The sequence below is a fragment of the Ruditapes philippinarum genome, unplaced genomic scaffold (genome assembly GCF_026571515.1).
Source record: "Ruditapes philippinarum isolate M1 unplaced genomic scaffold, ASM2657151v2 ctg4553_1_1_1_1, whole genome shotgun sequence".
NCBI classification, from domain to species: Eukaryota; Metazoa; Mollusca; class Bivalvia; order Venerida; family Veneridae; genus Ruditapes; species Ruditapes philippinarum.
This window is the reverse complement of record NW_026866679.1, coordinates 335,522-349,941: the sequence shown is the minus strand read 5'-3', so window position 1 is coordinate 349,941 and position 14,420 is coordinate 335,522. Positions and strand designations below refer to the sequence as shown.

General features: G+C 33.3%; 1 protein-coding gene across 1 annotated transcript; it reads left to right on the top strand.

The window, feature by feature from the left end:
* The first annotated feature begins 12,741 nt into the window (after nt 1-12,741).
* LOC132733320 (neuropeptide F receptor-like) lies at nt 12,742-14,097 on the top strand. The gene has a single exon (XM_060719953.1). It carries the CDS (start codon nt 12,805-12,807, stop codon nt 14,017-14,019), a length of 1,215 nt encoding a protein of 404 aa, XP_060575936.1. The 5' UTR covers nt 12,742-12,804; the 3' UTR covers nt 14,020-14,097.
* Nucleotides 14,098-14,420: the final 323 nt, after the last annotated feature.

Genomic DNA, 14,420 nt, shown 5'->3' with positions numbered 1-14,420 from the left:
AGCTTGTAAAACTCGTTTTGTTTGCAAAATCGGTCAGCTAATCCCCGTATAAAAGCCCGATATTTTTATTCAACGTAAAAATCGAGATTCAGAAAGATTGAAAAACTGTACTAACATATCTACATTCAAACTTGGTGAAAGTTTCTTTTTTGTTTCAGTATATTAACAGCTACTGTATTTACTGAATTCCGACCATATACCGCACAAAAAATTGAACATTTTTCAGTGTAGTTTACAAAACAAGAGGGCCATGATGGCCCTAGATCGCCCTTTGATGACAATGGAGTCAAAAATGTGAACTCTAGTGTGTTAACAAGGATGTTTCCATATTTAGGCAGTGTGTTCTAGCTTTTGACCCCAGGTAACCCATATTCGAACTTTACTTTGAAATCATCAAAACAACCTTTCTGACCAATTTCCAGAATATTAGGATCGAAACTGCAGCCACTAGAGTGTTTACAAGATTTTTCTATTTTTAGCTCCTGTGACCTAGTTTTTGACCGGAGATGACCCATATTCGAACTTGACATAGAAATAATTAAAACAACATTCCTGACTAATATTCAGGATATTTGGACTAAAACTGCAGCCATTAGAATGTTAACAAGATTTTTCTATTTTTAGCTCCTGTGATCCGAGATGACTCATCTTCGAACTCGATCTGCATTTCATTGAGACAAACATTCTGACAAAGTTTGATGATGATCAAATTAAAACTGTGACTGTGACGACGTACAATTCACGACGACGGGCGCCGGACATAGCTCCATCACTATACTTCACCTTGACCACGAAATGGTCGGGTGAGCTAAAAAAAAAACCACTGCATATGGAAACTACGGAACTTTAGAGCATAATCTTTGATGATCAATCTCCTTTGTCTGCCTTTTATGTCTTTTCTTGTCCGATTCGGGGCCGTAATGAGCAATGTATTTCATGCCAAGCCATCCTTAAAGTTGAGTAACGTCTCAACAACACTGTTTATTTTATTGGTCATCTGAAGACTAATTAAAAGACAAAACATTTCTGTTGAATACTGGTGGTTGTGTTTGATAAGTTAAGATAACCCTCAAATATTATGTTTCTGTTAGCGGGATTTTCCTTGTAATAGAGAGATATGATAAACAAGACCAACATGGAAAGGCATCGTTCAATGAACGCAAAACACGAGGATATCAGATTTGTACAAGGGGGCGTAGCGCCCGAATATAAATCAGAATGCTGAAGGTTTTGGTGTTTTTTCTCTTTTGTATCATAGGCACAAAAGAAAACACGTTCCTTGTTGCCACACTGTAGATTCTCAGAAAAAAGTAACCAATATATGATAAACAAGATCAACAAGGAAATGCGGCGTTCAGTGCATGCAACCCCCAAACGACCCAGCAACAAGAAACAGCGGCAAAGAACCCTGGAGGACCCCCTCACCTACGGACAGGATAATCACAAAAGTGATACCTAAAAAGAAATAATAGTAACGGACAAGGAAATTAAAGAAAACAAAGTATTGATTGATTGATTGATTGATTGATTGATTGATTGGTCGACTGATAGGCCAACCAATTAAAAAGGCACAGGGGAATGGGACTCGAGATTTTGTGAAGGGAGGGTAAAAAAAAAATAAAAAAATAAAACAAAGGAGAAAGGGAAGATACTTGCCGTAGACGAGAACACAACAACGGACACAAACAAAAGTGTCAACAAAACTGTATGAAACAACAAGAACATACATCTGAGGATCACAGAGGCGCCCCACCATGTTCCGTTAAACGAGACAATGTAAATAATATGAATCCCCAAACCAAGTGAAATATCAACCACCCGTTGAAATCCTTAACTTTGCTACAAGCTCTACCATGTGCATGTATTGGTATATACTATTAACATCAGACATGTTTTCGATAGAAAAATCTCCGAACTATGATACAAGTTTCCGTATAGAACTGAATCTTCAATGAAATAATATTCTTTCAGAAAAGAAACGAAATTTACGTGCTAAACATGTTACCCAATCTTATCGTGCTGGTTCTCATATATCATATTTTAGCAACATTTAGTAAATCAACTTTAATAAAAAATGGTTTCATTATTTTAGAGAGAAAAATAAACGCCTTGCATTTGATGTGAAACAGTTGAAACGAATATCAAACTAAACAGAGAATATTGTACGTCATATGTAAAATTAGCAACACCCTTCACATTTATTTTTGTTAAATTCAATTTCTCATGTTTGTCAGTAGTGGAACAGTTTTAAGCATTTCTTTTCAACTTTATTTTAGTGCTAGTTAAACATGTACATGAATATAGATACTTCATAGCTTTTAAAGGGGTATTGATTGTTAACTTAGTTAGTACATTGACTCGACTGTTTATGCCATTAAGTGTTTTGACATGAAGCAAAATCCATTATCAGCTGACATTCAGACTATTTATCAGCCTGGCCTGGGTTGAGAGAAAGATATATTTCGGATATAAATGTTAGGTGTGGGATTGTATGCTGTCGAAGTAATTTATATCAGTAACAAATTATTTAGATATTTGTTTTTGCCTAATTTGACATAATGTTAATTCTGTTCTTGATGACCGGGCGTTCGTACTATTGTGGGTTATATACTTATTTATGCATTACTATTGATGTATATAAGAAGAAACAAATATAACTTATTTCAATTATATAAGATATACAATGTCAAATCTTCTGTTGTGACCTTGACCTTTGACAAATGACATAGTTTTTGTGTATGTAACATCGTTGACGTATAGTGTTTATGTATGCATGCATCAATGAATGGTAAAATCATATCAGCACAAAAACTGAATCAAAAAAATCGCTAAGGAATATACTTTCTATTTGAAATTCGCCCCTTCTATGGCAAAGTGGTATTGGTCAAGCACGCGACTAATGGACATCCTTTGAATCAATGCATTGTGAAAAATTTTCAAGCATGCCAGAAACTAACTCAAGTAGCACTTCAGAAAAAAGAGAAATATAGATATAATTTATGTAGTTTTGTATTTTTGGATTTAAGTCTTAATGCACGCGATATGTTAGTCACTTAATGTGTTAATAACGTGTACTTATTCATTTTGAAATTCTTTCATGCACACAGAAGATACTACCGTACTCGAAAAAACGGTATATAATTTTTCACACAAACGCATGCACGCACTCGAACAGGGGCAATACACTATGCCCTTCACCTTTCTCTTACAAATTTTTAGCGGGAACATAAAAATTGTGATCATCTTACAAGTTTAGCAACGACAAATCTTGCAAAATCATTGACGTTTAGATCCATATAGTTTTCTCTTTAATTTCCTAAAACTTTAAGATATTATCTTCTTTTTGTTTTAAGCTGTAAATGTTTTTTTACTCAATGTATCAGATTAGTGTATTGTTATTCAAATTTTAGGTAAATACGTAACTTGTGTGCATGATATGTACTATGAATGCGGTGTTTTTGTAGTACTGTATATTTCTGCACAGCCAACCTTCAATCACTGTCTACTTTCTGTTATCGCAAAAGAGTCAAGTTGAAATATATAGAGGATAGTTATTACTATAAAATAGAGAAAACAGATTCCCAAAAGAAAGACCAACACCGTGACGGCAAAATTGTAAAATGTTGCAGGCTCGGTTTGATTGAGCCTGATCATGGACAGTTACTGTACTGGAAAGTGCAAGTAACCGTCCACGCCCCCTAACACCGGCTTAAGTAGGATTCAAAATTTAAACACAAAAATGCTGAAATTTTGAATTTAGAAACATCCGCAGATGTGTTCGTACGGCGGTTACCATGGAACCTTCAATGAGACACAGTAGTGTTTTTCCATGAAAAGCGGCGTAGGTTCCCCCTGACGGAATTTATTTTCATTTAGTGGTATGAAAATAAATATTTATTGAGTGGCGGTACATGTAGCTACTATGGAGGGTGATTTATGCCAAAATTACCTCTCGCTTTCTTACGTTACATCGTGCTTTCTAACTTGTACATCGTGCTTTCTAACTTGTACATTATGCATTCTGACATATACATCTTGCATTCTGACTTTTACATGTTGCTTTCTTACATGCACATTATGCTTTCTGCTGTGTGCTACTTGCTTAATTTTATGTTGATGTCGTTATTTAACGATCAATTATTATTCATTTGTTGATCTGGTATATTAATTCAATAAATTAACCTGCAACTGTTTGTATTTGGGTCTATTTACTCAGCTTGAATGACGAATGTCATAAGGTAGAATGCGCATAGCCGAAAGCCGAATGCAGCAAGCATAATACAACGCGACATCTGGTGTAATAATATGTGACACCCAAATTATGCTAACAGGTGGCGCTACAGTTATATTCTCGGTAAAGTCCGTATTGCGGTTCGGATTTAGTTTACCAAGTTACGTCCCTTTGTTTTAAAATTTCCATTTGCACTCATGGAGGAAATATACAAAACGATTTAACCAATTTTTATATTTATTAATGAAACTCTGTTGGTCAAATTATATTTCCAGCTGACAATGACAAGTTGAACATTTCCAAATCAATGATTTAAGAATTTATCTTTATTCATCAACAAAATAATTTTAAAATAGAACAGTTGTTCAACATTGTTCAAAGTTCTTTGGCCATAAAAAACTGCTTATTAAAATATATTCATCCTCTTGAAAAGTTCTTAAATTTTGACATGGCTTATTTCCGATACCTGTGACCATCCACAACATTTTTTATGTGTTTTTATTAATTAATTAGGACATTTTCTTGCCTATTTTCAAACAAATTTTGTACATCCGTTAGATTTTTTAAATTCAACTTGTCAAAAAAATGTCTTTTTTCACTAAGTTGAAATTATTCACTAAGATGATTTATGAATACGGCCCAGGTTCTTGATCACAGTTTCAGCTTAAAACTGAAGGAACTGCTGCCAAAATCAGCTGATTCTGAGAAAAAAAGAGTAAAAAAAAGGCAAAACTGTCTAGTCTGTCAATCTGTGCGAGTTTAGCTTTAGGACGAATTATTTCATAATATTAATTGATGAGTACATTAAAACAAAATGTACAAAAATGTCCCAAGAAATGGTTATAAAATCAAATGAATTGTTTGTCATAGAAGGTATTAATAAACATTTTTTTCTACATTCTCAGTGGTGTTTGTATTGCAAATACTAATGCCTTAAGGTATAAAACTTTTTTGTCTTAAATGAGTGAGATCTGCTATACATTTCCAATATCATGAACGCTATAATTAAAGAAAACTACTAATAAGACATCTTCAGCCAAACATGCAATATTCATTTTATAACCATTTCTTTGGACCATTTTTGTAAATTTTGTTTTTATGTACTCATCAATTAATATTATGAAATCATTCGTCCTAAAGCTACACCACGGTGCATATCTATATCGGTATCCTCTTTGCGAAATCTGCTCAAACGGTACCCTCTTTACACATGCACAGGTCATTCTCTGCTAAAAACAAACCAGCGATGGATAACAATCCAGTAAAATTTCAATGTAATAAGGAAAGGGGGTTTGACAAGTACAAAAGATATATACCACGGAACACTAGAATGTTTTATTTATGTGCTGATTTGTCATGTGCCCGTTTTTCATGTACTGCAACTTCACAATAAGCTACAAAAAATCGACATGTCTTGCCTCGCCCATCACCTCGACATACTTTTCGGGCTGCAATGAACCGTGTGCTTGATTATATATGCATCATACATATTTAATATGTTCATTTACATGTCAAAAATAAATGTAAAATTCATAAAAACACCCTACTTTCGGTTTTGCAGCGTACCCTCATGGCACAACATATGCTTTTATTTGCGTTAATCGTTAAATAGGTATGTAATATTTCTTACTTTTATGTAAATATTACATACTTAACGATTAACGCAAATAAAAGCATATGTTGTGCATTGTGGGTACCTATGTGTTAAAAAAATGAGAGGGTAGATCTACCTGTGATATAAAAATTCAAATGAAGAGAGGTAGCCCGTGAAAAAAGGCAAAACTGTCTTAAGTCTGACAGTCTAGATAGTTTTGACATTTTATTATATTTTTTTTCTTTTCTCAGAATCAGCTGATTTTTGCAGCAGTTCCTTCAGTTTTAAGCTGACACTGTGAACAAGAACCTGGGCCGTATTCATAAAAAGCATCTTAGTGAATAATTTCAACTTAGTGAAAAAAGACATTTTTTTGACAAGTTGAATTTAAAAAATCTAACGTGTGTACAAAATTTGTTTGAAAATAAGCAAGAAAATGTCCTAATTAATAAAAACACATTAAAAATGTTATGGATGGTCACAGGTATTGGAAATAAGCCATGTCAAAATTTAAGAACTTTTCAAGAGGATGAAATATTTTAATTAGCAGTTTTTTATGGCCAACAATGTTGAACTACTGTTCTATTTTATAATTATTTTGTTGATGAAAAAAAAAAATTCTAAAACCATTGATTTGGAAATGTGCAACTTGTCATTGTCAGCTGGAAATATAATTTGACCTACAGAGTTTCATTAATAAATATAAATATTGGTTATATCGTTTTGTATAATTTCTACATGAGTGCAAATGGAAATTTTAAAACAAAGGGACGTAACTTGGTAAACTGAATCCGAACCGCAATACGGACTTTGAGAATATAACTGTAGCGCCACCTGTTAGCATAATTTGGGTGTCACATATTATTACACCAGATGTCGCGTTGTATTATGCTTGCTGCATTCGGCTTTCGGCTATGCGCATTCTACCTTATGACATTCGTCATTCAAGCTGAGTAAATAGACCCAAATACAAACAGTTGCAGGTTAATTTATTGAATTAATATACCAGATCAACAAATGAATAATAATTGATCGTTAAATAACGACATCAACATAAAATTAAGCAAGTCGCACACAGCAGAAAGCATAATGTGCATGTAAGAAAGCAACATGTAAAAGTCAGAATGCAAGATGTATATGTCAGAATGCATAATGTACAAGTTAGAAAGCATGATGTACAAGTTAGAAAGCACGATGTAACGTAAGAAAGCAAGATGTAATTTTGGCATAAATCACCCTCCATAGCTACGAGTGAAATGTAATAATCTTCATATCACGAGATGGAAATGCATCATGTATTTATGGAAAAAATGATTTTTTGTTTATAATACTATTATATTATGTCTATTATACTTTTTTCTTTTCAATTAGCTTACAATTCGAAATACCTTTTTAATCATTATGTTGCCTATTTTTGTATTTAGAAGAAAGTATTCCGGCAAGACACCAGTAAAATGAAGTCCCCTACTGTAACAGTGAAAATACGAAAAAAAGAAAGAAGAAAATAAGCATTTTATTTCATAAACATTTCTCAATATTTCATTAAACGAATCAGAAAATAATAAATATGTTTATCAATATAGACAATCTTATTTTTAAAGAAAGGCACATAGATCCGAATTATCAGGTGCTTGGAATCACAGGAAAAACATACTGAATCATTCTCTGGGATTGTAAGATACGGTGAAGGCAGTACTTCATTATGCAGGCAAATCTATAAAATTATCCGATTTGTTATCTAATGTCAGTCGTTAAGTTGATGATAAAAATGCCTATATTACGATTTCCGGCTGTTTTATGAACGTACACTGTCTGATGTACCGCTGACAAACGGGGCGTATATGACTGAGTGGTTAAAGTCGCTGACTCCAAACCACTTCTTCATCACCGATGTGTGTGCACGCCTCTGGATTACTTCTTTTATTTGCATCTGGTGGTTTCCTCCACCAGTAAAACTTAAAAATTACCATATTACATCTACTGTGTTGGTGCGACAAAAAAAACCATTGGCAATTTAAAATTTGTTCGCTGAATGTTTTTCTACATTTGCTGCTAGTTGACATCGAGTTATGATTTCGCTGAATGTATGTGTACCATTAATTTTACTCATTCTAGTCGTGCTTTAACCGTTATTATTATATATTTAAGTATAATTTTAGTCGTGCTTTAATCGTTATTATTATACATTTAAGTATAATTGTACGAATCGGAAGATAAATTTGTCAACTGTGGCAATTAATCTAGTTTTATTCAAGTTAAAAAGGACACTTAACGATTCATGTGACACGTTATGAATCATTCATTATATTTGTATTAAAATAGAGAAAATTTCACACGCTTTTGCGCATTACGTTAATTGATAGAATCGTTGCTAAGTTACTATGATATAAATGATGACCTATTGATGTTCGTCAACAGTCACAGTTTGGTTTTCTTATTTTAAAAAATGGCAGCTTGTGTGGCGGCGTGACCTAGTGGTTTATTCTAGTAATTAAGGGATAGCCGCCGTTTGACTTCAAACGCCGTCAGAGGCAGAAATTGTGCGCTCATTGCTTTGTACTGGTTAGTTTCAGGAACGGATCCTTGCATGTTTCAATCAAGTACATATGTAATAGGTTCCAACACAATCAAACTTAACGGGAGATAACATTACATTGTATTTTACGACTATTTAAGAGGAACGTACATAGTAGACAAACGATCTTCATGTTTGCCTTTACAACATAAAAAACATTGTAAGTGATTAAGTCAGTTCGAAAATATTAAAATATTATACTCGTACCGTCGTAATTAAAATGATGCAACATTTACGAAGCTGTGCAGCATAACCGCGTTAAAGAAGTCACCTACCTTTATATACATGTACTTGTATAACATTTGTACACACTGAACTGCAAACATGCAATTATTGAAAATTCGCACAAGTAGCGATTTTTTACATTTTTTTTGGGGGGGGGGGGGCGTTGATTTAGTGTGCGATGTAAAGATAGCCGATTACAAGAACAACCCCGGTAGTTATAAATAATATGACATAACACAAGCACGTTAAAAGCACAACGGAACAATTTTTTTTTTTTGCAAATGAATTATGAGACGCGAATTTGTGTTTACCTTAAAGCAAAAAAATAACACTTAATATTGCTTCCATGCATAAACATCTGCAAAAACCCCAATACATAAAACCACGTGGGTTCGTGCTTTAAATGCGTCTTCGTGCGTCTGCAGTTGTTCATGCAGAAAAAAACATGTGTTACAATCATTTATTGTATACACTGTTCTTATCTACGATTTGTCAAACAAGAATGAAAGACAGAATCCATAACTGTTACCAACAAATAATACGGTCATGAAAATCGATACCGAGTTATCAAATTATCAGCTGTTATGTATGCGTGATAGCCGACCTTTCAACTTGCGCAAAAAGCGTCATGGTAACTTTCAAGCCGCTAATGTACAGCTTTAGGTACAGCAGTCTATCCAGCTAGCTCTTGAAAATGGAACATAATATATCACGGTAAGACAAATCGTTTCTTTTTTTATTCAAATGAATTGCATACTTCCTAAAAGGCACATTGGGCCTTAGAAATAAATTTATATAGTTTTAATTATTATCAAATCCAATATGTGTTTTATTACCATGTATAAATAATGTATAGTGTAATTTAGATGTTTTACAAAAACAAAAACAAAAGTAGCGCGAAACATGTGGTTTCGTGTCTTTAAGGTGACAAAGTAATATTTTGACTTCCATACAAAATACCAATCACTATAATGAACAGAACTAAATATGCAAAAGATAAGTCATGGGTGATGTTCACAAAGTTCGTAGACTGCGGCAGTACTATTCACATCTTAAAACTTGCGTGATTTTACATGAGACATGTCCTCAATATACCGGGGAAAATTCCAAATAACAATTCCGTGAAAATAAAGGTGGGGGTACGCGTCCCTGCACACGCCAATAATACAACAATAACGTTCGTGACGTAACATAATTTAATTTTTCTTAAAGTACTCACTCCAGTGTTTAATGACGCCGGATCATGTTACTATAACAAGTGTTCTGTTTGTAGAGATAAAACGCGGCCTGCAAATATGTGTCAGATATTTTTTCTTGTATAGTGTACCATATTCCATTATAGTTTAATCTCTTTACTTTTATAATATTAATTTAATAAAAGATATACAATAAATATTTTAATCACAGAAATTTATTGAAATTCATGAAATTCTAACTGAATAAAATATGAATATGAACATGTCTAATTTGAATAAAAGAATGAATAAACTATGTATGGGAAGCTGCGTTCCCTATTACATGCCAAGTAAAGTTGGTATTATCTTATAAAAAACTGCCAGTTTTTTTTTTTAATGACACTATATATTCATATTGTGACCACCTATAGTGTGGAGGATTTTAAACATGATAACATATCTACTTTGTGTAGTCAAAACATGTTTATTAAATATTTACAAAAAGACTGTGTAGAAATTGTCAATATTTTCAGATATCAAATTTGAGCATAGTATATCTTTAAGCAATTTTCCATGGAAATTTATGTTATTTTACCCGTAACTATTTTCTTTTAACAGCGTATTGAATTACAACTTAATTCAAAACGGTATAATTACGTCATCATAAGCGTGCCATTGTTCTGCACCGACTCATCTGGCATCCCCACCCCCATGTCAGGATGTGTTAAACTTACTGAAACGCCAGTCTTATATGCAAGACTGAGTAAGTTCAGCGGCCGGTTCGACTTGATGACACGAAATTTTACATACTATCAACCAATGAAACGAGTCATTCGCATTGTTTGAAACGTGGTAAATTAAAACAGTGACCAACAAATTAACGCGAAAGGTTTTTTTCGTTTTTTATGACTGATTCCATTTGACTTTTTTTGTAAATGGAGGGATTGTAATTCTATAGATACACATTTTCATGACGTTAATTCTTTACCAGTCCTTTTTTCATGGGGCTGTTAATTAAATTGAAATAGTTATTCTTTTTTATGTATGTGTAGTTATGATATGGTATGTGCCAAGAATTTCGAGAAAATCGTTTTGCATGAGTTGTTTATCACAAAACATCGTTCCTACTGCGTCGAGGGGTTAGAGTCGATGACTTATAATCCAGTTACCTCTCTGGCGTGGGTTCGATCCCCCGGGAGATGCTTTGGTAGTTTAGCACGGAGGAAGGTAGTCTAGTACTGGTGTAACTCTCCAGGAACGATGGTTAGGAAACTACCCGCCTATATAACTGAAATACTGTTGGGAAAAGACGTAAAATGAAACAAACAAACAAATTCATTCTTACTGAAAGCCTTTCTATACAAAAAGGAACAAAACATTCTTTCATTTATAAATTTAGTAAGATTCAATATGTTAACAAGTACATCTCACCTTCACAAAATTACCAAAAAGGTCCATATCTAAGAATTTGTCAGTTTAAATATTCCATCATGATTATCAGTATTCTAAGTTTAAAGTTTATGTAGAAATCATTAACATTTTGTTATTATCATTATAATAATACATACCTGTTTTCCTGAATAAACCGGATTAAGTGATAATGCTTATTTTGATACGAATCATTTCTTTGATTAAAATAGTTTGATGCGTATTAACTGTGAAACTGTTACATTTTTTAAGCTAATATTCTCTTAATTTCAAAAAAAAAATGTTGCATACTTGTTGAGCTGTTAACAAGTTAGCACACATCACTACCTTCGGCAACGAACTGGATCAATAAAAAAAAGAAAGCCCGCAATGTTTTTAATTTTGCCGTGTTAGGGTCTAATCCTTTTCCCCCTCTACTTATAAATCGAAACAAGCACAAACTATGTGTTCATCGAGAGGGGTTGTAAAATGAACCATTCATTGTCGTGTTCAGACATTCGGCGAGATATTTGATATTAGAACCTTAGGCAAATTTACATTTTTATATTTTGTTTCATTTAATAGTGATCATCAATTCAGTTAAAACATAATTAAATGCAATTTAAACGAATTTTGATACCTAAGCCACGTGATTAAATCAATCAAGACAGGAAACATTTCAATAATAAATTATATCTGTTCAACGGAAACATAAAACAATTACATTCAAGACTTAAATTAATTAATTAATTTTACTATCTATCATTAAAGATTTAGGAGACAACAATATCCTTATATATAATAAACGGTCCAATCAATTTATCTTTGAATTACCTATTGTGGCTACAAAACAATCGTAAACTAAACCATAATAACTATATCTTAATACAAAATGAATCTTATTCAAATCAGTAAAGATTAACTAAACAAGTAGACGAATATTTTCTCAAAGATTAAAGAAACTGTTTTGGTACAATGATGAGTACTCCTGCATAAAATGATGAAACATTTTTGTAGCAAGGATTTTATTTCAAACATTGCAAAAAAAAATTACAATGGAAGATGTTAACTTAATGAACCCAATAGATCATCATAGTGAATACCGAAAACTGAACTTCAGTGTTGTATTTGTTTTTAATTGTTTTTATTTATTGTTAAGATCATGAAATAAAAAACTCCTTGATTATTGAAAATTACATATTTTAGACAACATTTTAGACAATTATGAGAACACATTCTGACTTCCAATATTGATCACTTACAGGTACATGTATACTTGATCAACTGAATACGTGAACCATATAGTTACTTTAATACAATTAACGTATAAATAACTGAAACCGTTCAAATTGAACTGTAGCAAGTGGTGACAATGTTGGCTTCTTCTTCCAGTTTAATAAAAAATATAATATAATCGACGCAATGAATAAAACCCGCGTATATGATGTCAGGAATATGATCTCACAGTTTATAAGTATACATAAATATTTAAATGTTTTTATTTTTCAGGTTGTCAAAGATGCCTCTCCCAGACAATTTTAGCGACGTTTACTACGACATTGATGATCCCGACGAAACAGTTGAGCCAAACAGTATTATGCTGGTCACAATTGGAATGCTTGGGTTTCTATCTATGTCTGGCATTTTTGGCAACACCCTAGTGCTTTACGTCTTCACAAAGCAGAAAATCAAATTGAGTTCCACTATATTTATCCTCACGCTAGCAGGGACCGATTTGATATCGGCTCTTGTTACAATGCCTTTCACCATTTTTATGGAACTACGTCACTTCCGAATAGATATTGATGCCTTATGCAAGCTGTATCACGGGTTAGCAACAACGTCAATTCCTTTTTCAGCTTCCGTGATGGTTGCGATAGCTGTTGATCGATACATGTGCATTGTTCATCCATACAAGCAAATGATGACGATCAAAAGAGCAAAGATCACCGTTGTTCTTCTTGCCATATTCTCTATGAGTATAGGGTTTCCGAGTTCCGTTATGTATGGCGTAAATAAAATTTATAAAAGCAACTTAACTGCCATTTCACAGTCGATGTTTTATGACAGTTTAGCAGAGTATCCCTTCTTAAACAAGAGCATTCCAGAGCAGAACAATTTAAGTCAAAATACAGCAGATAATACGATTCTTACCGTCGTCGTCAACACAGGTCAATGCCATAAAAACGAAATTATTGTTGACATGTCATTTTTTAGTATATATCAGAAACTTTACTCGTCGTATTTTGCTGTTTGTGCTGTTATAGTGATCATCTTGTATGTCATTACCTACAAATCAGTGCTCACACGACGCCGCAGACGATTTCATCTGACAACAACATGCTGTCTATTCCTTTCACCGAGGCACAATGAAGAGACTACGAAACCAAAGCCAACAACAAAGTTCATTATGAGCAATATAGATGAGTCACCGTCACATATATCAAACAAAACAACGCAAGGTGATTCATTTAGAAGTGAGCAAAATCAAGACGACAATCATACATGCTCAGCTGAAAAGCTAGATTCCAGCAAAGAATCTTTAAGTCGATGCGGCGTCTCAAAAGCCAAAATGGAGAAGCTGAGAGTTGCTAATATCAAAACTGCTCTGATGTTGTCAATTGTAGCTCTCACATATGTGATTGCATTTCTGCCAGCATGGCTGATGGCTCTGAAAGTCATTTCAATGAATGTCATAGTGTTCTATATGTACTTCACATACAATGTTGCTAATCCAATCATTTATGCATTCCTTAATCAAAATTTCCGTAATCATTTAGGAACGCTGTTGAAATGCAGGCAAGGAACTTAATCCATTGATGAACGCAATGCTCGTCAGTTCCTATATTACAGTAAGGGCTCACATGAAGATATAACTTTTCAACAACAAAAAAAAATCATCAAGGAAAGAGACAAGATACTTGTCATTAACAAAAAACAATTTTAAGGAAAGAATTAAACTGGAAAACAATAGATGGAAAATAACAGAAAATGAGGCGAAACAGATTTGCTGCTTGTTCAAATGACCACTGCACCATCCAATAAAACATCCTTTAACATTCAATCAATATGATAGTTCCTTGTTTGTAAAGAATACCCAATACACCATTTCTAAAATGTTTAAATGTTGAAATTTGCTTAAGCCGATGCTAGAGGGTGTGGACGGTAACTTACATTTTTCAGTTCCATTCATGAACAGGCGTATTAAAACAA